Source organism: Sorex fumeus, unplaced genomic scaffold, assembly GCF_029834395.1.
Source record: "Sorex fumeus unplaced genomic scaffold, SorFum_2.1 ptg000128l, whole genome shotgun sequence".
NCBI classification, from domain to species: domain Eukaryota; kingdom Metazoa; phylum Chordata; class Mammalia; order Eulipotyphla; family Soricidae; genus Sorex; species Sorex fumeus.
In genome coordinates this window covers 34,628,546-34,653,422 of record NW_026606185.1, presented here as the reverse complement: position 1 = coordinate 34,653,422, position 24,877 = coordinate 34,628,546, and the positions used below count along the sequence as shown (strand labels likewise).

General features: G+C 40.9%; 1 protein-coding gene across 1 annotated transcript in view; it reads right to left on the bottom strand.

The window, feature by feature from the left end:
* DSG2 (desmoglein 2) overlaps positions 1 to 24,877 on the bottom strand; it is a 40,656-nt gene that overhangs the window by 10,552 nt on the left and 5,227 nt on the right. Inside the window, exons 2-11 of the mRNA XM_056138360.1 lie at positions 13,989 to 14,024; positions 11,842 to 11,976; positions 9,921 to 10,079; positions 9,633 to 9,780; positions 7,772 to 7,932; positions 5,355 to 5,492; positions 5,052 to 5,237; positions 3,041 to 3,306; positions 1,375 to 1,517; positions 429 to 656 (exon numbers count right to left, since the gene is read on the bottom strand). Coding sequence (XP_055994335.1) covers positions 429 to 656; positions 1,375 to 1,517; positions 3,041 to 3,306; positions 5,052 to 5,237; positions 5,355 to 5,492; positions 7,772 to 7,932; positions 9,633 to 9,780; positions 9,921 to 10,079; positions 11,842 to 11,976; positions 13,989 to 14,024 — 1,600 coding nt within the window. The remainder of the gene's footprint in view (positions 1 to 428; positions 657 to 1,374; positions 1,518 to 3,040; positions 3,307 to 5,051; positions 5,238 to 5,354; positions 5,493 to 7,771; positions 7,933 to 9,632; positions 9,781 to 9,920; positions 10,080 to 11,841; positions 11,977 to 13,988; positions 14,025 to 24,877) is intronic.

Here is a 24,877-nt window from a genome sequence, read left to right as displayed (position 1 = left end):
GGCAGATTAGTGACACTACACCTAGGGTTTAGAACCTCATTTTATAATCTCCTTTCAAAACTATACTGAAATATAAATTTAAAGAAGATAAACAGCCTATATTATAAGGAGTTTAGGAACCATGGACATGGGTCATGGTACAACACACTGCCGTGTGTGTGTGTGTGTGTGTGTTTGTGTGTGTGTGAGAGAGGTGAGAGAGACCGAGACAGAGATGCAGAGAGACAGAGAGAGACAGAGAGACAGAGAGAGACAGAGAGAGAGAGAGAAAGAAACCCTGGGTTTGATTCCCATTACCACATGGCTCTTGGTCACTGTGTGCAAGATGTGACCCCAACAACAATGATGAGAATAACAACAACAGTTACCAATCATGTTTAAATATGCCAATCAATATTTAAACATGCAGTCCAACAGTTTTTGTTCACCTTCTTGGCGTACTATTTTCCATTTTTCTGCCATCCCAGGTGGTTTGTCAACAATAAGGAAACTGAAAGGCCCGCTGTTTTCGGGTCCGTCCAAGTCCTCTGCAGTTGCATTCACATACAGCTCATCATTACAAATGTTCTGCACAGGGTTTACCAGTGTAGGACAATTGTCATTGAAGTCTATAATCTTGAGAAGAATGGTGCCGGTGGCTGATTTTCTAGAATCATCTTTAAAATGAGAAAAAAGTGTGATATTCTTGTTATATTGTAGACAATGGATATAATTCAAATTTTCTTGCCAATTTGATAAGGAGATTATACTCACAAATTAGGGCCCTGGTTAGTCAAGCTTTGGTTTCATATTTAGATCCTATAATTTATAGGAGCCCACTAGATAAGTAGAAATGTGAAGGTTTACATTTACTAAAGAGATCTGTTTTTTTCACCATTTCTAGTTAAGATTCCTAATGTTGAAAATTAAATCTAAACACATATAGTCAAGAAAAATATCTATTTAATAACAACTTACTTTCTTTTTTGGACGTATATTCTATTTTCTTTATTATTAAATGTTAATTTTTAAAATCAAGATACTGTGACTTACAACATTATTAATAGTTGTTTTAGGCATACTATCTCTCAGCACCCATCCCACCACCAGTGTCAACCTTCCTCTGCCGGTGTTCCCAGGTTTCCATAGTAATTATGCAGTTTGGATATAGAGTACTGCCACTCTACACCATCGACGCACTCATGGCCTTGACCCCAGCCCCCTCACTACTCCCATTCACTTCTAGCTGCCCTTCATGATTTCTTTTCCGCCCTATCCTTTTCCTCCCAATATTCTAAGGTCAAAGCTGATAGATTTATCTCTCCTTTAATTCCTGGCACTTCTTTGTCCATTTATTCTACATACAACAGATATATGAGACCGTCAATAACTTACCTTCTGATACAGCAACAATCTTTACTGTGTATGTACCATTTTTGACATATCTGGATTCAAAATCAGGAAGTTTTGCAAGTCTAATTTCAGATGTGACAGAATCTATAGTGATCCAGTTGTCTATGTCTTCCAATTTGGAATATCTGTTATAAAATAAACAAATTTTGAAGTTTTGGTGATTTTAGAATCTTTGATATCTATATCTTAAAAATATTCATTTAATAAGCATTAATTTTAAAAGTTTTAAATTTCAGTATCACTCTAAGGGGCTTTCCTTATGCTCAAGACATATGGCTTAAACTATAAGGTGTTTTCTTTTTTTTTCCTTTTTGTTTTTTGGGTCACACCCACACAGCCACGGCCATGCTTAAGACCACAGCCACAGCCATGCTTAAGACTGCTCTCCACACGTTCAGATGAGCCTCACGCATGAAGAAACCAGCAGAGGAACCCAGGCATGCGGGACCTGGGGCTGAGATCTCCAAGCCTGTTTGGATCAGGACTGGGCCTCTTCCACCCAGATCCCCCATCTTCCAGTAGGTAGGCGTTACACCCACCAACTGCCCCCAGCGCCTTATTATCCCATCAATGGCCAAGACCCAGAGACTGTAAAACCCAGCTCCCAGAAGCGGGACATAAGCGACATCTTATTATCCAGTTCTTACTCTTGGAGAACCCGGCAGGCTACGGAGAGTATCCTGCCCGCACGACAGAGACTGGCAAACTCCCCGTGGTGTATTTGATATGCCAAAACCCATGGGTTGACCTAACCCTGAAAGAGCCTCGAATGTGGCACTTTCTAAAATCTCAGGGCTAGGATGAAGGAGACGTTACTGGTGCCTGCTCGTGGAAATTGATGAACAACAAGATGACAGTGATACAGTGAGGGTCACACCCATTGATGCTCAGGGCTCTGTACTCAGGGATCACTCGTGGTGGTATTCAGGAACCCATATGGGATGCAGGGATTGAACATGGGTTGGCTACATGCAAGGCAAGTACCTATCTACTATACCATTGCTCTGGCCCTGCCTTCAGGTATTCCAAACTGTACTCCTGCTTTTTAACTATATCTAGACAAAATTATTTGAAGTAACTGAGCCAGCCTCAGCCTCCTAGTCATGTGATGAAGGTAAATGTCTCCCTGCCTCTCACCTGCAGGGACAACTAGGAAATTGAATCTACAGAGCTTTATAAAGCTGAGTGTGAAGAAGCAGTTCATATTTTGTTATGATTTTTTTTTTTGCTTTTTGGGTCACACCCGGCAATGCACAGGGATTATTCCTGGTTCTGCACTCAGGAATTACTCCTGGTGGCACTCAGGGGACCATATGGGATGTTGGGAATCGAACTCAGGTCGGCTGCGTGCAAGGCAAACACCCTACCAGCTGTGCTATTGCTCCAGTCCCATTTTGTTATAATTTTTAAAAAAAATTGTTTTGGGGCCACATCTGGAGGTGCTCAGGTTTATTCCTGCTCTGCACTCAGGAATAACTCCTGGAGGTCTTCAGGGATTATCTGAGGTCCTGAGGGTTGAACCCGAGTCAGCCACATGCAAGGTAAGTGCCCTACCTGCTGTACTATTGCTCCTACCCCCAACTCTTGCTATGGTTTTTAAGAAAGATATTTAAAGAAATTAAAAAATAGATTCATAACGAGGTCTTACTTTGCATGGGCTAGTTCTCCAGTGTCTTCGTCAAAAGCTTGGAATTTTCCAATGACTTTGCTGATACTTGATTGATTCATGCTCTCGCTAACTTGAAACGAAATTTTGCTGCTTTTAAAATGAATGCCTTCTTTCACGTTTTTTATGTTTACTTTGATGGGAATGGGTGTGGGCTTGAAGTTACTCTGAATTGACTTGTGAAAAGCTGCTTTATTCGTGACAATAACGCTGAAGTTAAGATGCTTAATTTGTTCGTAATCTACTTCCTAGAAAGACACAATCAAAGATAATTCTCTTAAAGGTAAGAAAAACTAGAATACAAAAAACATACACATGCACAATATACATTTGTGGTTTTAATGTTAGCTAAAACTCAGCACATGACAAATACAGCAGAACTGAGTGTTTCAATTGTACTAAAACCATGCAATTAAAAAGTGTCAATTTGGGTATCCATAAAAATTGAAGGTGTTTAGGAAGCACCTTAGTCAACTATTTATATTTTGGTTTTGGGACTACCGTCCGGTGGTGCTCAGAGCTTACTCCTGGCTCCGTATTCAGGAATCACTCCTGGAGGGCTTGGGAGATCATATGGGGTTCTAGGCACTGAACACAGGTCAGCTGCATGTAAGGAAAGTGTGCCCTGCCTCTGTATTATCTCTCCAGTCCACACAATCAAGTTTTTAGTGGTTAGTCTCCTATAATAAATATTTTTAACAGTCTGAAATGAATACATATATATTGCTTTTGGGCCACAGCCAGTGGTGTTAAGGGATCACTTCTAATGGAGATTGTGGGACCACATGTGGTGCCAGGGATCTGAAATTTCAAAATTTCATCCTTATTATAGTTGAACACCAAGGTCACTGTGTTATACAGTCATCTATTATGGGTAGCCAATATTTATATAGCTCATTTTACAGAACAAACTCATGTAATAGTTTAAGGAGTATAAATATTTTAAAGTCTGTTGATTGTCCATTAACTTATTTTGTTAAGAAAATATAACCATAGTCCAGAGAGACAGTACAGAGGGTAGGGTGTTTCTCTTGTACATGCCCAACTGAGTTGATCCCTACAGGGTTCCCTGAACCCTGTCAGGAGTGATCCCTGAGCACAGAGCCAGAAGTCAGCCCTGAGTACCATCAGGTGTGGCCCAAAACAATAAAACAAAGACAAGTGCATGATGATTCTAAGTAATTAGTGTAAGGGTCACTTTTTTTCAAATGCAGCATTCTAAACTCTTATGCTTAAAGAAAAAAAATCATTATATTGAAACTAGGGGTCTTAGGTATTTGAAACTTAATGACCACATAATTTTTTAGATAAAAGATTTTAAACTATAGGGTTAGCCAAGAACGTAATTTAACTGTAGAGCAGTTTGATCGTTGTAGAACTCAACAATCATGCCTGGTGGACTTGGAGGATCATATAGAGTGCTGGGGATAGAACACAGGCTGGCCACATGTAAGGCAAGCATTTACCTGATGTACTATCTCTCTGGCCCCCACAAGTGCACTTTTGTGATGAGCAAGTTTAAGAATCTGCACTTTTTGGCAGGGTTGCTGACTAGGTAATAAGCACTCAGAGAAGGTCAGTGGAATGAGAGGAATATCAGTTGGACAGTGTTTGCTTTTAGATGTTATTACTGAGACACAGATTTATTGATACATCATCCATTAAAACGTTTTAAATAGGGGGATACCCACTAGAGACAAGGAGTCATGCAAGGGAACACTACAGTTAGGCAACAAGCTGAAGCAAGACTGATAGTGTGAGAGAAATAATATCACTGAGACCTTGTGGTCTAGTTAGGCTCAAAGTCCCTCATCTGACGTTGAATGAGAGTGAACACTTGCTAGCCATACATGAGGCAAACAGGAATGGCTTCTTCGGCATAACTGTGGCACCAGGAAACTGAGTATGAAAAGCTCTTGTGTTTGGGGCTCAAAATACATGTTTCCTCTGTACCTGATTTTCCCATTTTCAGTTTTGCACAGTAAGTACTTACCTTAATAAGGGTCACAATCCCTTCATTAGTATGAGTATCAGTTTCTATGTGAAAATAACCTTCTTCATTTCCTGATGCAAATGTAAAATTTGCCAACCAATTATCAGATCCTACTTCATCTGCATCAGATACTTTTATGCGAATGACTTCTACGTTAACTTGATTTTCTTCAACAAACCCTTCATACTGCAAAACACGAACACATGGGGTTTTTGTTTTAATGTAACACAAACATATCTTATATGTCGATAGTTAAGACAAAATATAAGTAGAAGCATTTATTATTATAAAAGTAATAGTTACCACTTTCTTTTCCACAACAGGTATATTGTCATTGACATCCAATATACGAATCTGAACTTGAGCTTGTTTTGCAGGTCTGTCTGTGATTTGTACATTTTTATTTCTCACATCCACTGTCAAAGTATAGCTGCTGTGCTCCTGCAAGGGTGATGAAAAATACCTACTGGGTTAAAAATGAATTGCTTCCAAATCAGTCTTTCTGGTTTGATTTCACTTTACCATCAAAGGAAACAAACCATAGTGGGGGACTATAGTATATTTTACTCAGAAGCTTTAGGATTTTAAAAAATGTGATAAGCTGCTGTTGGCTTGATGTAAGGGGTTTTCTAGAAGGGAGAAAAGGTCAGGGGGAGCTGTAGATATCAAAATCTTAAATATGTCATTGGTGATAGGAGTAGGCGATGAATGTTTCCTCAGAATAGTCTGCGTGAAAAATAGTGCTGTTCAAAAGGTAATTCGTTTTATACTGGAAGTGATGGTGGGATTATAAGGATTGCTTCTCTCTGTCCCATACTTCATTCTTCAGTTAAACCCAAAAAACTTGTCTTCCAAGAAAATTGTTCCGTGAAGGAACAATGTGCAAACTCATTGCACATTGTCCAGACACCCAAGCACGTGGGTTTTCACGTGATGCTCTAAAGGGATGTCTCTTATGCCACTCTGTGCAGTGATCTCCTCCAGGTGATGGCCCTATAATGACTCCATTTGGTGGCGGGAGTTTGGGGCACTGAGCAGCAGTCCCAGTGCCAGGGGTACTTTGTGCGGCAGAACTGCTCGGTGGAATAAGGAGAGATGAGGTTCTGGAATCAGCTGCCTGGGTCCAAATCTAGCTTTCTTACTGGATGTGCTGAATGAACACCTAACTTCTTTAACCCTGAGTTGTCTTCTACATAAAATGGAACTATTACCAAAGTCTGCCTTTAGGTGCTTTCTAGGTAGGCTCAAGGGATTCAACTATGCAGAAGGATGGGAAGAGCATATGGCCCATGGCAAATGGTGAACCTATGAGAGTCAACATTGGTTAAACTTTCCATATTTACAGAGACAGCAATCTGTTAAAAAATCAAAGTATCAATTCAAGATATCAATTTAAGTTTTATGTGAAAAGGTGTGGAGTAGAACTGTGGCAGCTAATAGTACTCTGTAATTTGACAAAGGTTCTGATGGGAATGTTGGTATAGTCCTTTCTCTTTGTGAGAGGACTCAAATAATTTTTCAGGAAATACAAAAGACATGAACTGCACGCAGGTGGCAATTTATATTGGACGCAAATATAGTCCTTTCACCATCATCAACATTTAATGTTGCATAGGGAACATCAAAAAACATCTTCTTGGGTCAGGGATGTGGTTTACTGGTAGAACACTTGCCTTGCATGTGTGACGTTTTTGTTCAATCCCCAGCACCAAAATTAATAAATGAAACGAATCTTGTTTTCATCTAAATTTTCCCCTTCGCATTAGAAATTTAAAAGTGAAATCTTGGGGGCTGGAGAAATTGTACAGGGCTGAGGTTGCTTGTTTGCATACACACTCACTCTAGTTTCATCCCCAGAAATGCATATAGTCCCCTGAACACTGTCAGGAGTGACCCTGGAGCACAGCGCTGGGAGTGGTCCACCAGATGTCATCCCCAAACCTAGCTCTGTTCCCCCAGAATCTTAGAGACAAAAGACTTTAGAAGATGCCTCTTCAAATTTCTTCCAAATGAGATTTCTAACAACTCTTGAAAAATACTTCTGTAATGCTATTTAAGTAGGGTTCCATCTCAAATGCTCACCCCCACTACATACTGTTTGTTTTTTATGGGACCACAAAGTTTAAAAGAAAATCATCTTAGAATGCCTTAGCAAACAGAATCCTGATCTAGGATAGTACTATTCTTGTGTGTTGTAAATTTCCTAACAATAAGAAGGAATAACTGAGTAAATGATGATTGGACGGATCGCCCAGGATGGGAGGTGTGTGCTGAAAGTAGATCAATGACCAAACACAATGACCTCTTAGTATCTGTATTGCAAATCATAATGCCCAAATTAGAGAGAGAGAGAGAGTAAGAAGGATTGTACCTGCCACAGATGCAGTGAGTGGGATGGGGTGGGGTGGGACACTGGGAACAATGGTGGTGGAAAATGTGCACTGGTGGAGGGATGGATGCTCGAGCATTGTTTGACTGACATGCAATCATGCACATTTGTAACTGTATCTCACGGTGATCCAATAAAACTTCTTTTACTTCTGGCTCTGCACTCAGGAATTACTCCTGGCGGTGCTCAGGGGACCGTATGGGATGCTAAGAATCAAACCCAGGTCGGCCGCATGCAAGGCAAATGCCCTACCTGCTGTGCTATTGCTCCAACCCCAACTCAATAAAACTTCTTAAAAAAAAGAAAAGAACAATGCAAAATATTAATTTACCTCTCTGTCCAAGGTACCACTGATCGTATAAACTTCTCCCGTATGTTGATTTATGTAGAACGCTGGAGCAGGCTGCTGAGAAAGGATTCTAAAGGAAAGTTCAGAGTTTGGAGTATTGGGCTCATCCGCATCAGTTGCATTGAGTTTAGTCGCAAGAGTATCTGGCATTAGAAACAGAAGTGTCCAAGATGAAATTCAACCTTTAGCACATGAACTGTTATTTTGTTTGTAACTTCAATTTATTTCAAAGGACTTTATATTCTTCTCAAACTCTTAGTTTACCAAGATCGAAACATTTAATTGGATAATAATGTTAAGTGCAATGGAGTACAGAAGTAGGAAGAATAAGATGAGGGTAAAGACAAAAGTGAGTACAAGCAAATCTTAATGTGAATTTCTGAAAACTTTCTATAAGAAAGGTTCAAATTTGTTTAAGCTATTTCTAACAATCAATGTAAAGAAAGAAGAATGAACAGATTGAAACATAAACATATGCTAATCAAAACACAAACAATTCAGTGGAATTTAGTGGTCAACTTAGTGTATTATTATGCAAGGCAAATGCCCTACCCACTGTGCTATTGCTTCAACCCCGACCCAATGAAACTTCTTAAAAAAATAAAAGAGCAATGCAAAATATTAATCAACATATATACTTATGTTGAGTTTTAATGGTGCACACTTGAAACACATAATGCACTATTACTTCAATTTTAAAATAAAATATAAGGAACAGCAAGATAGCTCAAAGGTGTGGAGTGCATGCTTTGCATGCAGAAGTCCAGTTCAATTCTGGCAGTATGGGGTTTCTCAAGCACCGAGGGAGTGACTGCAAAGCACTGAACCAGGCGGAGCCCCACCACAAGTTTTGGCTCCAAAACAAAAACAATCAGAAGAAACACAGCTCTTCTTTTATTCTACTTAAATTGACATCTTTCCTGCAAGTCTTTATAGAGAGCACTGCTCGGAACAATGGTATCAATAAGCCAGCTAACAGAAACAATATGTCAGGGGTTTGCACACTACTCCAGTGGGCCAAAGTCAACCACCCAACATTATATCTGTAATGCAAGTTTCACTGAACACAATCACATTTATTTCTTTCATAATAAAGAATGTGGCTATTTTGCTGCTATAGTGTTGAGTGGTTATTAGGAGACCTAACATGTCACATAATCTATTATATGTTCTCAGGGGAGAAAAAAAGTTGTTTTATAAAGTTTTTGGAGCCACACTCAGTAAAAAACTATATATATATATATATATTTTTTTTTTTGTTTAAATAATTTTGGCCCACACCTGGAGATGCTCAAGGGTTGCTCCTATCTCTGGTGATGCTCAGGAGACCATATGGGATGTTGGGATTCAAATCCAGATTGTCCTCATCCAAGTACAAGGCAACTGCCAAACCCACTATATTATCACTTCAGTCCCTTTGCAAAAACCCAGAGCACTGGACTTAGTATTAGTTGTCCTAGTCTCAAGAATCAGGGATGCTGTCTCGTTTGCCAAGGCGTCAAAAAATCAGATGGGTTGGACACGTAATGATATTTGGAGACAACTGCCAGACTAGAGCTGTTACCGACTGGATTCCATGGGATGTCAAAAGACCGTGTGGCCGCCCACCTACGAGATGGTCAGACTTCTTACTCAAGACCCTGAACGATCGGTTTGAGGCTCTTCGTGTTCCTAGAATGAGCAGACGCCACTGGGCTACACTAGCACGCGACAGGGATGAATGGAGATGTTATTGGCACATGCTCGAGCAAATCGATGAGTAACGGGATGTCAAATGATCAAGTGTTCAGTACAGAGGTAAAATGACCTTGGATATTCATTCATAGAAAAATTAGACTCTTACGTGCAGCACTCAGCTCTTCAACAGACCCCACAAATAAGTTCTGTGTGAATACTGGCTCATTATCATTGATGTCAAGAACTTTAATGCGAAGTTCCACTGGTCGTTTCTCCACATTGTTTCCTTTTTCATCCAAAGCATAACCAAGTAGCTGAAATCATGACAATAATCATGTGAGGCTTTATTTATGCTAAGGTAATTATCTTAATATCAGTAAATAAAGCAATAGACCAGTTTATAACTATTCCTAAGGAAAAAATTACAAATTAAAATATGTAAAATTATTCTTACCCTAAAATATGGTGTTTCCTCTCGATCTAGAATCTTGGTGACGCTCAGATCTCCAGTCTCTTTATTAAAGACGAATATACCATATGGTGGGTCTGTAATCCCATCTCCAGTGTATTTGTATGTAACTTTTATTCCACTTTCTTCTAGATCAGAGTGTATCTAGCACAAAAATAACAGAGGAATGCCTCAATGAGTTAAACTATGTAACTTTCATGCAATTTTCTTTTTTTTTTTTTTTGGACCCACACCTGGCGATGCTCAAAGGTTACTCCTGGCTCTGTACTTAGGAATTATTTCTGGTGGTGGTTGGGTGACCGTGTGAGATGCTGGTGTTGGAACCTGGATGAACCTGATCCAAGTGCACAGCAAATATGCAAGTGCAAGTGCAATTGCATGTGCAGTATTGCCAAAAAAAAAAAGTGTAAGTGCAGTATTATGGCTCCAGCCCCTATGTACATACTTTTTTTTTAATGTTAAAACATGACATTCTGATATTTATTTATTTAAATGTACCTAAAATATGATATTAAATTTAATTAAATATATAAATCGATGTTTGATTGCATCATCTACATACCTAAACTTGGTCATGCAAGATAGTCATGGATATGACGGTCACCCATACTGCCAATGTCACATGCTTTAGCAATGCCTATGCACATACTTTTATTTTATTTTATTTTTTTCATTTTTATTAGTGAAACACCATGAGGTCCCTATGCACATACTTTTAACTGAGAATTTCCTTTGGAGGCTGTGAACCCTGCCCTTAAAGATCTTAGTCTCCACAAAGGGAGTGTCAACATGCAGACAATTTCCAAATAGTGTCTATGTCCTACAGTAGAATGTGGAATAACTTAAATTGAAATGGATTAAGGGGAGCAAAAGAAGTGGTGAGATGGAGAAGGGAATTCTTTTAGAAGGTGCTGCTTGAGCAGAGGTATGATGTCAAATACTATAATACTGGTGGGTAAAATTGTTGGTGGTGAGAGTAGGGAGAGTTGAAGGGGGGTTAGGGGAGGGGTGAGATTTGCTCAAGGTCAAGACATACATACACAAAGATCTCCTCCTTCTCATTTTGTCCCTACTATGAAGGGCAGAAGTTAATCATGGAGGAAATGTTAAATCCTTTCCTGTCTAGAGAAAGCACTAGAAAATTCTACACAGCAATCTTTACTATTAGTATTTTTTCCAACTACAATTTCTCTAGATATTTATCTTTGCACAATTGCTGCATCAAGGTACTCAAAATCCTTTTGTCTTTTTACTTCTCAAAAAATTTACTGTTTTCTTGCCAAGATGTTATGTAAACTCAACTTCTAACTATTTTTTTTTACATTTGAGCTATTCCCATGTGATACATGTATGATACACATTTACAATGTCTGTTTGTTTTATTTTTTGTTATTCTGTCTTTTGTCAGTTTATAGTGTTGTATCCAGAGAATCTGGCAAGAAAAAGAATTTTTCCTCCATTAACAACAGTGTCTTCTGAGTTATCTGAATACACCATTAAACAAAAAGTCATCTAGTACCTTACCACTTTTGTAAAGTCAAAGTCTCCCCATTTTGGGCAAGAGGGCCCACAGAAGTTGGTACTCAGTTTTACTTCTGGCTCCGTGCTCAGGGATCACTCCTAATAGGATGGGGGGCCATATGTACTGGTGGTCAAACATGGGTCAGGTCAGCCGTGTGCAAGGAAGCTGAACTATCGCTCTAACCCAAAGTCCCTCAATTTTTGCCAGTGATGTGGTAAAATTAAAGATCTTCATATTGGTGTTGTGTTAAAAATTAAGTTTGGCTGATTTTCATACATGTCTGAAATATTTAAAGACAAAATACATTAATTGTCTTTACTTTTAAAAGTGGCCTCAAACTGTATTTCAGTAATGTGAATTTGCTTCCTGATCTTTGGACAGTACCTTGGCGATTGGGTTCTTTTTGGACAGGTCCTCTCCTTCTCGAAGGTTCACAAGAGCTGTGATCCAGGCACGCTTTTGCCGTATCAAATGAGTCTGTTTAGGACGCAGCTGGTTTTCATTTCCTTTATTCAAGATCTACAATAATAAAACATTGCCGCCAATTATAATGTATCCTAAAAATTTAGTATGGCATTGTGCAAATTTCTTATATAGCTTTCATATTTCTTTTTTTTTCCTTCCCGCCCCCGGCCCTTTCATATTTCTTTTTTCTTTTTTTTTTCTCTTTTTGCGTCACACCTGGCAACGCACAGGGGTTACTCCTGGCTTTGCACTCAGGACTTACTCCTGGAGGTGCTCAGGGGACCATATGGGATGCTGGGAATCGAACCCAGGTCTGCTGCGTGCAAGGCAAATGCCTTACCCGCTGTGCTATCTCTCCAGCCTCTCATATTTCTTTAAAGATTTGTTAGGGGCCACAAATATCAGTGCTCGGGGTTCCTTCCTGCTCTGTGCTCAGGGCTTTCTGTTATTGGCAGAGCTGGAGGCCAGGTTCTGGGAACTGAACCTGGGACTCTTGAATGCAAGCACATACTCCATCACGGTGGGCTTCTTTCTTTTCATGTTTTTTTTTTTTAATTTTATAAGGTAGTTCACAATATTTGATTACATTCAACATTCAAACACCAATCCAACCACCATTACGCCTTCCCACACCAAATTTGGGATGTTTCCATCTCAAGTCCCAGGTGGGCTTCTTTCTTAAACAGGAAATGTATACATGGTAGAAAACTCACAAAACATCAAGAGATTGAGGCAATATAGTAAATCTGGCATTTTGTTTTTTAATCACTAAGCAAAGTATTCCTAGAATCAATATTTAAAAAGGTTTGATAATTTGTCATAGCTATAATTTTACTGATTAAGAATAGAGTTTAATTTTTGCTATGGCTTATAGTAAAACTTTTGATTTTTTCAGTCATATTTCACTGTTAACAGCCTGATACCTTTTTTAAAAATTTTATTTATTGAATCACTGTGAGAGCAGTTACAAAGCTTCAGGTTTAAGTCTCGATCATACATTGATCAAGCACCCATCTCTTCACCAGTGTATATTTTCCACCACCAAGAACCCCAATATATCTCCCATCCCACCCACCCCCACCTGTGAGGCAGATGATTTCCACTGAACTCTCTCTCTACTATAATTATATTCATTATTTCGAAAAAAGATGCACCATTATTATTTGAAATTTTCCCCTAATAATCAAACATCATGAAATAATTTGTTTTCTATTGCTGATTATGAAGAGCATATGGATTTCTGATATTTTACTAATTAAGTCTGGAGGGATTTCTGCCAAAAGCTGCTTAGTTCCAGTATTGGTTTGTGTGCCTCTGGGGCCATGGCCGTGCCAGAGAGCTGCTCGTGGGGGGAAACTCATGGTCTTGGTGGGGTAGGAAGGACGTGCCAGTTCCCCCCCCCCCCCCCCCACCATCCCATGAGGCCGCAGCTGTCCCATCACCACTGGTTCATACCTAGCTGTCCAACAGGCTCTGAGGTGGTGGCCACCGCGCTGCGGGGTGGGGGGGAGAGGCAGAAGGGACAGGCACTCTTTCCCTTGGGGGGGAGGGTGGGGGCAAGGTGCCGTAGCTTACTGCATAGTCCATTCACATTTCTGCCAAAGCTGATGGGTTCCGAATCAGGTCCGTGTGCCTCTGGGGCCATGGCTGTGCCAGAGAGTCACTAGTTGGGGGCAACTCATGGTCTCGGTGGGTTGGGAAGGATGTGCTGGTTCCTCCCCCATCCCATGAAACAGCCTGATACCTCTTGTGATAGTTTCTTATGACGTTGCAACTCCACATATAAAAAGGGTTTTGTTCCTTATAAAAATGGAATTATACATCTCATTCTGTCCCTTGATTGTTTCATTTGGTAATTAGACATTTTCCCGTGTTGCATAAATTATTTTACTATTCTTCTGTTTGATGTTCTATGGAAAACACTGGATCTATGTCCCTATGGACTTGTTTGAATGGGAATGGCTTGGTCTGTGACAGCATATGTTTTTAATCTGATAAAATACAATTTGTTTCCTATGAGATTAAGCCTGAGTCCCAATAATGGAATAATATCCTTAGTTCCTTACCTCTACATGGAGTCCATTTCCGAAGGTAAAGCAGATCTGGAAAACAAAATTTGTTATTTGTATAGTGTGTAATTTGTCGACTTTATGATTATGCTACTACCTAGGTTATTTTTACATTACAATGAAACAAATTTTATTTTTTTATTTTTTAAAATTTTATTATAAATTTTGGTGAAGCTGAGAGGACTAAACTCATGACCTCACACATGTAAGACAAGTGTTCTACCCACTGAGAATGTTCTGTCACTTTTTGTTTTTTTGTCTTTTTGAGTGACACCCAGCATTGCTCTGGGATTACTCCTGGCTCTGCACTCAGGAATTATTCATGGTGGTGATGGGGGACCATGTGGTATGCCAGGGATTGAACCAGGGTCGGCTGCATGCAAGATAAATGCCCTACCCACTGTACTATCACTCTGACATGACAATGACACTCATTTTAGATTTGCACTCTAACCCCCTCAACAACCATGGTCACAACTTTCCAATGAGAAAGTGCCAAGGTTGAGAAATTCTGATTTAGGCCTATTTCTCTCAGAAGGGTCAAGAGGGTCATAAATGTTTCAAAGACCATGAAATTATGTAAGTTTCCAAATTAATAGCCTACTAAAATATTTAGGGCACTACACATGTAATATTTATTCCAATCCCCATTCCTTTTCACTTTCCTTTGGACATTTCCAGTTCTGTAAGTTTGGGGAAAGGTTTTCAGCATTGGAAAAATGGTTGCAGAAGATGACCATTATAGTTTCTCCCAACTATGAAATCTGTAATTGTTTTTTTTTCTTACAAAGAACTTGATGATAGAAAAATAGTGTCCAACTGCCTCCAGCTGATACTTAAGCTCCTTAACTGGACATGATCCAGAGATAGCACTGTCCTCCTGTTGTTCATAGATTTGCTCGAGCGGATAACATGCTTGGATGAGGAACTGGCAGAGGAACACAGGTGTGCGGGACCCGGGGCTGAGATCTCCAAGCCTGCTTGGTTCGGGACTGGGCCTCCTCCACCCAGCTCCGCCACCTTCCAGTAGTTAGACAGTTACACCCACCAGCTGCTGTGTAACCCCATCAATGGCCAGGATCCAGAGACTCTAAAACCAAGCTCCCAGAAGTGCATGGCTCCATCTGCGGCTGTGCAACCTCTTATTCTCTAGTTCTCACTCTCAGAGAACCCGGCAGGCTACTGAGAGTATCATACCCGCCTATATGCCTGACTAGGAACACCTGTAAAGGTGATTAAAGGCTGCCCAAAAGCTTTCATCCCTCTTGGAGAGCCTGGCAAGCTACAGAGAGTATCCCGCCTACACGGCAGAGCCTGACAAGCTAATCGTGGCATACTCAATATGTCAAAAACAGTAACAATGAATGGTCCTCATTCCCCTGATCCTGAAGGAGCCCCCAATATGTCATCGAGCTACACTAGCACGTGACAGGGACGAATGGAGACATTACTGGGCTCGCTCGAGTGAATCGGTGAACAACAGGGTGATAGTGATAGTGATAGGGTAACAGTAACGTCTCCATTGTGAAACTTGTTGTTACTGTTTTTGGCATATTGCATATGCCATGGGGAGCTTGCCAGGCTCTACCATGTGGACGGGATACTTTCGGTAGCTTGCAGGGCTCTCCGAGAGGGATGGAGGAATCGAACCTGGGTCGCCTGCGTGCAAGGCAAATGCCCTACCCACTGTGCTATTGCTCCATACACAAAAGAATCTCCAAACTGAGCAGCTCGCTGCAGAGATGCCTCTGGACTTTATGTCAGGCCGTCTTCACCAGGGTGCCTAAGGGAGAGGTAGGAGTTGACCCTCCACCTGCCCCCTAAGAACCCCTGTGGCCACCACTTCCAGAACCCAATGAGGAGTGCAGGTTCAATGACTGCAAAACTCCAGGCCTCAATGGATAGGAGATGAACCACTCCTTCTCATCCCGCTGTCCCCAGTGGGACCCTGGAGGTCATGCCCACAAACTGTTTCCGGCTGCTACTTAAGCTCCTTAATGGCCATAATCCAGAAACGCACAAAAGAATCTGAACTAAGCAGCTTGCTACAGAGATTTCCCCAGGCCCTAATTATCAAAAATTTTAGAATTTCAGTAGCACAAGTCTTCTCTTGCGGTCACTTGACATCTTATGCTATTCATAACAAGCATACAAAAGAGAGTATGGGGAGATGTCATAGAGGCAGGGGGGAGGGGTGGGATGGGTGGGATACTGGGTGACATTGTTCTTGGAAGATGTGCACTGGTGAAAGGTTGGGTGTTAGATCATTGTATGACTGAAACTCAAACAGGAAGGCTTTGTTACTGTATCTCATGTGATTTTTTTTTTTATTGAATCACCATGAGATACAGCTACAAAGCTTTACTGTTTGAGTTTCAATCATACAATGATCAAACACCCATGCCTCCACTGATGCACATTCTCCACCATCAATGTCCCCAGTATACTCCCCCTTTCCAACACCCCCTACCTCCATGGCAGACAATTTCCCCCATATTCTCTCTGTACTTTTGGACATTATGGTTTGCAATACAGATACTGAGAGGTTATCATGTTTGGTCCTTTATCTACTTTCAGCACACATCTCCCATATCAAAAGATTCCTCCAATTACCATTGTCTTAATAATCCCTTCTCTATTCCAGCTGCCTTCTCCCTCAGCTCATAAAACAGGCTTCCAAACATGGGGCAATATTCTTGGTCCTTGTGTTTACTGTCCTTGGGTGTGAGTCTCATAATATGTTATTTTACATTCTACAAATGAGTGCAGTCCTTCTATGTCTGTCCCTCTCTTTCTGACTCATTTTACATAGCATGATACTCTCCATGTCCATTCACTTACAAACAAATTTCATGACTTCATCTCTCCTAACAGCTGCATAGTATTCCATTGTGTAGATGTACTGAAGTTTCTTTAACCAATTGTCTGTCTGGGGCACTTGGGTTGTTTCCAGATTCTGGTTATTGTGAACAATGCTGCAATGAACATACAGGTGCAGATGTCATTTCTACTGTGCTTTTTTGCACCCTCCAGATATATTCCCAAAAGTGGGATCATATGGAAGCTCAATTTCTAGTTTTTAAAGGAATCTCATGGTGATTTAATAAAAAAAAGAAAAAGAAAAGTATTGTGTCTTCAAAATGGAAGAGGAAAAAAAACCTAATCTATATTCAAAGAATTATGTTCTTATTTTTAATTAAAAAATTTTTTTTAAGAATTAGGTTTTTAGGTGAAGCAAATACTTTCAGACATCTAATTCAGTAAATGTTTTGGGTAGGGCAGTGCTCAGGAGACCATATGTGGTGCTAGAACTAGGTTGGCTATGTACAAGGCAAGTGCCTAAAATCCTGTACTATATGACTGGCCACAAAATTAAAATAAATATATATATATATCATATATAGGTTATAAAGAAACATAGTAAGGGAAGAACAAATGTCCAAATTCATTGGAAATGGGGAGTTTTTTTTGGGGGGTAGAGGAATTTGGGTCATATCCAGAGGTTCATAGGCTTACTCTCTTCTGTTTTGGGGTCACACTTGGAGATGTTTGGGGTCACTCCTTGTTCTGCACTCAGGAATTAGTCCTGGAGGTGCTCAGAGGACCATGTGAGATGCTGGGGATCAAACCTGGATCAGCTGCATGCAAGATAAGCACCCTCCCTATTTTACTAGGACTTACTTTTGGTTCTGTGCTCAGAGATCATTCCTGCAGTACTTGGGGGCTATATGGGGTACTGGGGACTGAATGCAGGTCAGCCAAGTGCAAGGCAAGCACTATACTTACAATACTTACTATACTATCTCTTTGGCTCGGAGATTTTATCTATAGAACTGAGCTTACATGAGAGGGGCTCTTCAGACACTGCTGGAGGGAGGTGGGCATTCTGGTACTGGGTGTGGTGTTGGGATGATGATGAAAGGATGAAAAGTATGATTAAGAGCATTCTAAGAACTGGTACCTCAATAAAAATAATAAAAAATAAAATAAAATAATGTTTTGTTTGTTTGTAGGAGTACTGCTATTTATTCAGCCACTGATTAGCTGATTGAATTGGGCATGAACTCCACCTTAATTTTTTAAATTTTTTTCTTTTTATATTTATTTATTGAATCACTGTGGGAAAAGTTACTAAGCTTTCAGGTTTAAGTCTCGGTCATACAATAATCAAACCCCTTTCCCTTCACCAGTACTCATTTTTCACCACCAAGAACCCCAGTATACCCCCCTCCCACCTCTCCAAATGACTGTGAGGCAGATGATTTCAACTTAACTTAACTCTTAACTCTTCTCTACATTGATTACATTCATTATTTCGACAAAAGATGCACCAGTATTGTTTAGAATTCCCCCCCCCCCCAAACAATCAGAATTGCTGAAAAGGCATTGTGAAATATTTTGTTTTCTATAGCTGGTTATGAGAATCATATAATGTCACACAGCCACAATTTTGGATTTCTGCCAAGAGCCAGATAATTACGAGACTAGTTTCTGTGTGTCTGGTGTTATGGGGGTGCCGGAGAGTGGCTCATGGGGGGGGTAACTCATGACCTTGGTAGGGTGTGAAGGATGTGCCTTCCCATGAGACTGCAGTTGCCCCGTCACCACCGGCTCGTACCTGGCTTTCCTATAAGCTCTGAGGTGGGGGCCACCTTGCTGCCAGGGGGAAAAAAGGTGGAAGGGAGCAACACCTTTTCCCTCCTGGGGAGGCATGGCACCGTAGTTTAAGGCATGGTCCATTCACTTTTCTGCAAGCTGCTGGGCTCTGGACTAAGTCCTTTTGCCTCTGGAGCCATGGCCATGCCAGAGAGCCACTTGTGGGGGGCAACTCATGACCTTGGTAGGGCGTGAAGGACGAGCTGGTACCGTGCCCCTTGCCATGAGACTGCAGTTGCCCCGTCACTGCCAGCTTGTACCTGGCTTTCCTATAAGCTCTGAGGTGGGGGCCACCTTGCTGCCAGGGGGAAAAAGGTGGAAGGGAGCAACACCCTTTCCCTCCTGGGGAGGCATGGCGCCGTAGTTTAACGCATGGTCCATTCGCTTTTCTGCTGCAAGCTGCCAGGTTCTGGATTAAGTCCTTTTGCCTCTGGAGCCATGGCCATGCCAGAGAGGCGCTTGTGGGAGGCAACTCGTAACCTCTGTAAGGGTGTGAAGGATGAGCCAGTACTGCCCTTTTTCCCATGAGACTGCAGTTGCCCCATCACTGCCGGCTCATACCTGGCTTTCCAATAAGCTCTGAGCCAGCGGCCACCTTGTATGCAGTCCAGATGCATTTCTGCCAAAAACCACTGGGTTTCAAGATTTGTTTCTGAGTCTCCGGTATCATGGCTATTAATCAGCTTGATCAGGTATCAGAGAGGCTGTTTGTAGGTGGCAACTCAGGGTTTCGTTGCGATGGGGAGAAAGAGTCGGCTCCACCCCCATGTGGTGAGGCCCCATGTGTCTTGTCACTGCAGGCCCAAACCTGACTGTCCAGTGGCCTCTGGAGGATGGTGGTCACCAGGCCGCCAGGGGGAACAGGCCAAGGCACGAAACCTATTCCCACCTGGAGTGGCCCAGTGCCAGTAACCTACTGCAGGAACAGGACGCATTTCTGCCAAAAGCCTTTGGGTTCCGAGATTCATTTCTGAGTCTCTGGGATCATGGCCATTAAGCAGTTTGATCAGGAACCAGAGAGGCCATGCCTCCAATTATGTAGCTGACCTGGAGGTGGTTTGTGGGTGTGTCTCCCACATACCTAACTTTTGGACGTTTACTTTCTTGGTAAACTTTGCCCTAAGATTTTGGGGTCTGGCCAAAGGCAGAGTAGCAATTTTGGGGTATCTGAAAGTCTGATGTTGCCATCAGGCTGCTGATGCACTCACCTCACAGGTACAGACTGACATGCTGGCGACACCATACCCCCAAAATAAAATAATTTTTAAAGGAAACTTGTCATATTGTATCATAGATATCTTGTAAAAATTGGCATTCTGGCAATAGGCAAGAAATAGATTATTTTGGCAGGGGTATGAGGTACTGCCAAGCATCACTGCAAACAGAATCAATACATTCTTTGTTCTCAGGGTCAAAACTTTTAGAAAAGATTTCCTGTTTTGAAGTCACCTTGAGGAGCATAAGAAGCAGAATTCAGGCGGATCGATGAGTCTCCTTGGCCAATATGTTCTTGGTTGGTGGAGGGTAATCTTGATTCTTCTATGCTCAATGAAGGACAATCCCTAAATCTTTAGTATTTCAGACTGACAGTTTATTATAGATGAAACGCAGAGGGATTCAAAGCAATATAAAATATTATTTGAAGGCAAAGACATTATAATGACTGATTATTTCCAAACAACCAGAAAGAACCTTATAGAAAAGTACAATGGTGTGGTCAATGGCTCGTTTGGTCCATGGATCTCTCTCAAACAGCTGACCTAGCTCATACCTGTTCTTAAACTCACAGTTATCTCTAGGTAACTAGAGAAGTGCCAACATTCTCTCCCTTTCTTATCTACTCTTCTAACCAGGCAGTGTGTTTTCAAATTATTCTTAGAGTACAGAAGGCAAAATTAGAAACTGCCCTGAGGCTCCTTGGCTTCTCCTCAATCCATTCTTAAAGCATTTGAGTTTTGGCTGAACTCTTCTGTCTTTTTAATTTTTTTCTTTTAAGATTTTTTTAATTGAATTGCTGTGAAATAGACCTTTTACAAAGCTACTCATGATTGGGGAAATCTTCTTAAGGAAATGAAATGAAATGAAATGAGATAATGACCTTGGATTCCAGTTGTTTATCTTCTGTCACACAGATTGATTTTTCAATTTATAATAGAAAGAGTTGGTAGGCTGGCCTCTGTACTGGCAGAAATAAACATTCTGAGGTGTTTAGGTGAACTATAGCATTATGAGTACATAAACGTCTATGGTGTACTGACTTATCCAGGTTTTCAGTAGTCAGATTTGTACTCGAATTTCACCTACCATATCTTTCTCATAATCTTTTTTGTCTATGTGTATTGGTTGTGGAGGGGAGGATAAAGAGGTGGATGAAGATAGTCTTCATAAAATTTAAAATTTTATGGCTAATCATGACAACATACTTAGGGGAAATCAATTGATAAATGACCCATGCATGAGTACAACCTCCTAGCAGTCTCATTCAACAACTAATTTAAATATACAATTATATTTATTTTCATAGTTGCTAAGTAAAATTCAACAGACAAGAAAATAGTTTAAACTTTAATTTTTGAGTTATAACTGAATTTAAAAAATCAACTCTATTTTAGATAGCGTGCTTTACAGTATTGTTAACATTTTTCTTTTTTTTGCTTTTTGGGTCTCACCCGGCAATGCACAGGGATTACTCCTGGCTCTGCACTCAGGAATTACTCCTGGCGGTGCTCAGGGGACCATACGGGATGCTGGGAATCGAACTTGGGCCAGCCGCATGCAAGGCAAACACCCTACCTGCTGTGCTATCGCTCCAGCCCCTACAGTATTGTTAATAATGGTAGACTTTCATACATAACACATTCCAGCACCACACCCTCACCAGAGTGTATACTTTATCCCAGTTCCTCCATTCAATCCTCCACTTGGTAACTTCCTACTGTGACTCTTAATTTTGATAGCAAAATTATGCATATTCCAAGTCTGACAGTAACTATATTGTGATTATTTGGCTTATTCTTTAGAAGTGTGAGTTAATTTTAATGTAACAAAGATGATTTTGTTAGAGACATACTGAAATTAGCATCAAAGAAGACAATTTAAAAATATTTACTGCCCCCAAAACTTAAGTGATCTAATAATCCTGTGCTACATTTTAGTTGTTAGATCACGTTGTGAATTTTTGTTTCAAGTCAACCTGGCTCCTTCTCACTTTCCCTTGCTCAGTTATTGGGAATTGCAATCATTTTGGTACCCTCTCACTCCTTCCCCTGTCATCCACATGCAGGGCTTTGTCAGACTTGTTGGGTCAGCCCTTGCCAATTCTGGTCTGACTGAGATGGGTCTTATTAATAGACTGGTGCCATCTATTTTATTAAATATTTTTTAAATGATAATGGACAGTTCCTGTGTTTTCCTTCATATAGACAACTGGAAGACTCAGAGAAGTCAATGTTAGTGTCATTTTATATGCTATAAATTTTCTTGGTCCCTAAAGTTTTTTTTGAAAATAATTATAGACATGCTGACAAAGAGAAATATGCTTTTCATTTTTCAAAATGTTTGGGCCCCACCTGTGATATTTAGGGGTTACTCCTGGTCTGCACTAAGTAATTTCTCCTGGTAGTGCTTGGGGAACCATAAGGGATTTCGGGTATTGAATCCAGGGTGGCCGCATACCAGGCAACCACCTTACCCACTGTACTGTGTTTCCAGCCCAGAAATGTGCTGTTTAATATTTAACTTTTTTCTGTTCACAATGATATTCTAATAGGTATGATAAAAGTGATTCAGAGTGGTTTCACCACTTTTGATACCAAGGCATCATAAAGATGTTGGGCCCCATCTGAGAATTTCTGACTCAGCAGGTCTGGGTTTGGGTACAAGAACCTATAGTTTTAACAAACATCCTACTATTGCTGTTGCTACTGTTACAGAGATCACATGTTTGGAAGTCCATTGTGTAAATTCACTAAATAGCAAGGGAAAGTGAGAAGGAGCCAGGTAACTTACAAATCAATTAAAGAGCTCTTTACTGCAGAAATGTGTGACACGAGGATTCTAAATCAGTAAATTCAGTACTTTGCTAATTCCCATCAATTCAGTTAAGCAGTAAAAACATTACATGATAGAATTGCCTTAAGCAGTATCTTCCTATGGTTATTGCCTTTTCTTCCAGTTTAATTTTTAATGAGCCTGAATATTTATTATTGAAAAAGTACTGTTATTTTACATTGGTGTTTTCTGTAAAAATTGCTACAACAGCTTTTGGAACAAAAAAAATAAGCAAACCTTTTCATTTTACATAATTTGAAAGACAGAAACTATGGGTCTGTTTCTACCGTCTTGCTGCAACATATTTTTGAAAATTACACTAAAAAATATACTCCCACTGAAAAATTTAAGAAGCCAAGAAGTTCACATTTCCCACCATTAGATGGCACCAGTCTATTAATAAGACCCATCTCAGTCAGACCAGAATTGGCAAGGGCTGACCCAACAAGTCTGACAAAGCCCTGCATGTGGATGACAGGGGAAAGAGTGAGAGGGTACCAAAATGATTGCAATTCCCAGAGTCCAAGATTGCAGAAATATTGAAATTAGATGCTGGAGAAATCCCTAGAGTGGGGAGGAATGATATGATACAATGAGTAGGAACTGGACTCAAGACAGGCAAGAGTTTCCTATCACAACCCCACCTCACCTCAGCCACCCGCGCTCTGGGGAGCTGACCTGCCACTCAAGTCTGCTAATCTCTTTGCCTAGCACGGCTGGAAAAAGGACGGAGAACCGCAACTTCTGAGAGGTGAAGTGAGCCTCAGCAGAGTAGAGCAGAAGCAAAGGAAGGAGATACTTGACAGAAGAGATGCTTGAAGATGATGATTGAGCTACGGGACACGGCCAGTTTCTCACTTAGCACTCATGGGGTCCAAGGAGTGTGGAGTGCTAAGAGGAAGCAGTGGCGATGATGGTCCATCTAAAGTTTTGTACGTTTTTAGTATGCATTGCAGGGAACTTGAAAGACTGGTGATAGGAGTAAATTAAAATAGAGGGAAATGCCCTGCCACAGAGGCAGGGTGAGATGGGGGTGAGGGGTGGGAGGGATACTGGGATCCGTGGTGGTGGGAAATGGGCACTGGTGGAGGGATGGGTGTTTGATCATTGTATAACTGAAACCCAAGCAGAAATTTTGTGAGTCTACAAATGTACCTCATGGTGTCTCACTAATAAAAATTAAAAAAAAATAGGGGGAAATAAAAATTAATCTCCATCTAAATCTGCCCTCTCATTCCCCCATTCGTCGGATAGAAAATGCTCAGTGAAAGCAATTCTCATGAAGACGGTTTTTATGTAGGGGTTAGAAAATGGTTGGGTGGAACCCATAATACAGTGCGTAGGGTTCTTGGCATGCAAGTGGCCTACCCAGACTCTATACTCAGCACCACAAATAGCCCTGGGACAGCCCCCCCCCCCCCGCCACACACACACACACACACACACACACACACACACACACAGGTGATCTGTAAGTGCAGAGCCAGGAGTCAGCCTTGAACTGCACTGGGTGTGCCATCACCCTCCATCACCACTCTCTTCCTCCACCAAAATGAAAATGGCACAGAGTAGGTGCTCAATAATACTTTCTACATGAATGAATGGATCATTGCTTAGTTGATTAGGAGAGACATTTCAATCTTAAAGAGGAAAGATTGATTCCTACTTAGAACTTAATTCCTACTTAGACCATCTATTTACTTACTATCCTTTCTCAGTGGGGTTGCTACTGACATTTGATAGGAAAGAGCTACAAGTGGCCAAATATTTTTCTTTTTTTGTGTGTGAGGGTTTTGGGCCACACCCAGAGGTTTTCAGGGCTTACTCCTGGCTGTGTGTCCAGTGATCACTCCTGGCAAGGCTTGGGGTACCACACAGGGTGCCAGGAATTAAACCCAGATTGGTCACGTGCAAGGCAAGCACTTTATTCACTGTACCAGATCTCCAGTTCCTAAGTCTTCTTGAAGGTTCTGCAAATTGCTGCAGGTTTAGCACCCCTGGACTTGGCGTACTAAGGACCAACAATGTCCTGGTTTGGTGTAACCATGCCTTTGCACCCTTCAACAGCCCGTGCTCCCAAATCAGCACTCCTACCAACCATATACACCCTCCATTGTATTTTCTAGGCTTTTATTCATGTCTTTGATGGCAATATCCCAACCTTTGAAACGTTTTTAAAA